Genomic DNA, 1,931 nt, shown 5'->3' with positions numbered 1-1,931 from the left:
ACATAGAATAATACAACACCAGCCTAATGGTAAACGGTGGCAAAGAATATGAAATACAAACATGACATATTATGATATGAAAATGACAACATGGAAGTGTTTCTTCAAAGGGGAAACAACTTAATAGCCAATGTCCTGCAAAGGGAATGAACTACGAGCGGGTCTAATTATTTCCCTTACATAACACCTCCCCTTCAGTCTGAAGGTATCTTAAGACTAAAGTGTTCCCAGAAGCAATCACAACCAGAGAAATGTCAAAGTTCACAATATGTATCTGTCACGGCCGGTGACGTGCGTGTCGAGGGCGAAGTTGACCCTCATGTCGTCTCCACATCGGGCCGTCTGGTAGCACACGGACCTCGTAGAGTTTGTGACCCAGGAAGGCGGTCACCACAGCTAGTTTCCATCTGTCCCTACGCCCACCTTTGTAGGTAAGCGCGAAGCATGGACTGTCTTTGCTGAGACGACGAGCAGGTACCGGCTCATCTCGAACTCGGGGTGTTGTCTGCCTCTGCGCTGGGATGATGACGTCGAGCGCCGTACGGATCTGACGTCCATTCAGGAGCTCACTGGGACTGCTACCACTGGCCAGCGGTGTGCTACCACTGGCCAGCGGTGTGCGGCGGTAGTGCATGAGAAACGCCTGAAGGGCGTCGGCGGGAGGCAAGTCAGACTTCTTGAGAGACTGCTTAAAAGTCTGGACCAGTCTCTCTGCTGCTCCGTTCATCTCCGGATGATAGGGGGCTCCGTGCAGGTGTTGAATGCCCCGCTGCTCACACCAGGTCTGGAACTCGGCTGACGAGAAACAGGTGGCGTTGTCCGTCACAATGGTGTGTGGATAGTCAAAGTGAGCAAAGTCCTCGTCGAGTCTCCGGGTGGTCGCCTTGGTTGTAATCGAGGACATGAGGTGGTTGCATGGATACTTGGAGAATGCGTCCACCATGACCAGCCAGTTGTGACCTCTGAAGTTGATGGCGTGGTCAATATGGACGCGGCTCCAAGGTTCGTTGGGGGTGATCCATGGGTGAGACGGCTGCTTAGGGGGCAGCCTCTGGTGCTCGTTGCAAGCTGTGCAATGTCGAGCGACGTCTTCAATATCGGCATCAATGCGTGGCCAGTAGACAGCAGTGCGGGCCAACTGTTTCATTCTCTGCATGCTGAAATGCCCCAGGTGCAGGATCTGGAGGACCTGGATCACCACTCTGTGGCCGTAGAAAATGCAGTCATTCGCGAGAGACAAAGAGTCTCGAAGAACGTAGAAAGGTTTAATTTGATCACCGAGGTTCTTCGGCCAGTTGCCTTGCAGGTACTGGATCACCCTGTTCAGAGTAGGGTCTTTGGACGTTTCCCTCTCTAAAACCTTTGAGTCTGCAGGTGCGATTTGGCTGCTGATCAGTTTTATGGTGCAGATAGTTGCTGAGTCTGCACCAGTCTCCTCCCTGTCAAAGGAAGGATCCGCCCCCGCTGACAATCTACTCAGGGCGTCTGCGTTGCCGTGCGCTGATGTCTTGCGATACTCTATGGAGTGGTCGTATTGGCTCAGAGTGAGAGCCCATCTGGCCAGTCGATTTTCTGCCAGAGCTGGAATTGGCTTCGTTGGTCCAAAGAGGGCAATCAGCGGCTTGTGATCTGTCACCAGGATGAAACGTCGACCGTACAGGAACTGGTGAAACTTGTTGAGACCAAAGATGATAGCCAGGGCCTCCTTCTGGATTTGGCTGTATCTTCTCTGGGTCTGCGTCAGTGTTTTTGAGACATTGGCAATGGGTCTCTCACTGCTATCGCTGTATCTATGAAACAAGACACAGCCAATTCCCACGTCTGATGCATCGCAGGATATTCCCACCTCCAACGTTGGGGTGAAGTGGGCCAGGACGGTGTCAGCACTCAGACAGTCTTTGATATGTTGAAAAGCTGTCTGTTCAGGAGCA

The 1,931-nt window shown here is 52.3% G+C and overlaps 1 protein-coding gene across 1 annotated transcript in view; it reads right to left on the bottom strand.

Moving 5' to 3' along the window:
* Positions 1 to 277: 277 nt before the first annotated feature.
* Positions 278 to 1,931, bottom strand: part of LOC101859081 (uncharacterized protein K02A2.6-like) — an 11,346-nt gene continuing 9,692 nt past the window's right edge. The window contains exon 2 of the mRNA XM_005093083.1: positions 278 to 1,918. Within this exon, the coding sequence (XP_005093140.1) occupies positions 278 to 1,918 (1,641 nt within the window). The remainder of the gene's footprint in view (positions 1,919 to 1,931) is intronic.

The sequence above is a fragment of the Aplysia californica genome, unplaced genomic scaffold, assembly GCF_000002075.1.
Source record: "Aplysia californica isolate F4 #8 unplaced genomic scaffold, AplCal3.0 scaffold00057, whole genome shotgun sequence".
Lineage (NCBI taxonomy): Eukaryota > Metazoa > Mollusca > Gastropoda > Aplysiida > Aplysiidae > Aplysia > Aplysia californica.
The sequence above is the reverse complement of the archived record's forward strand: the minus strand, read 5'-3'. Positions and strand labels throughout refer to the sequence as shown.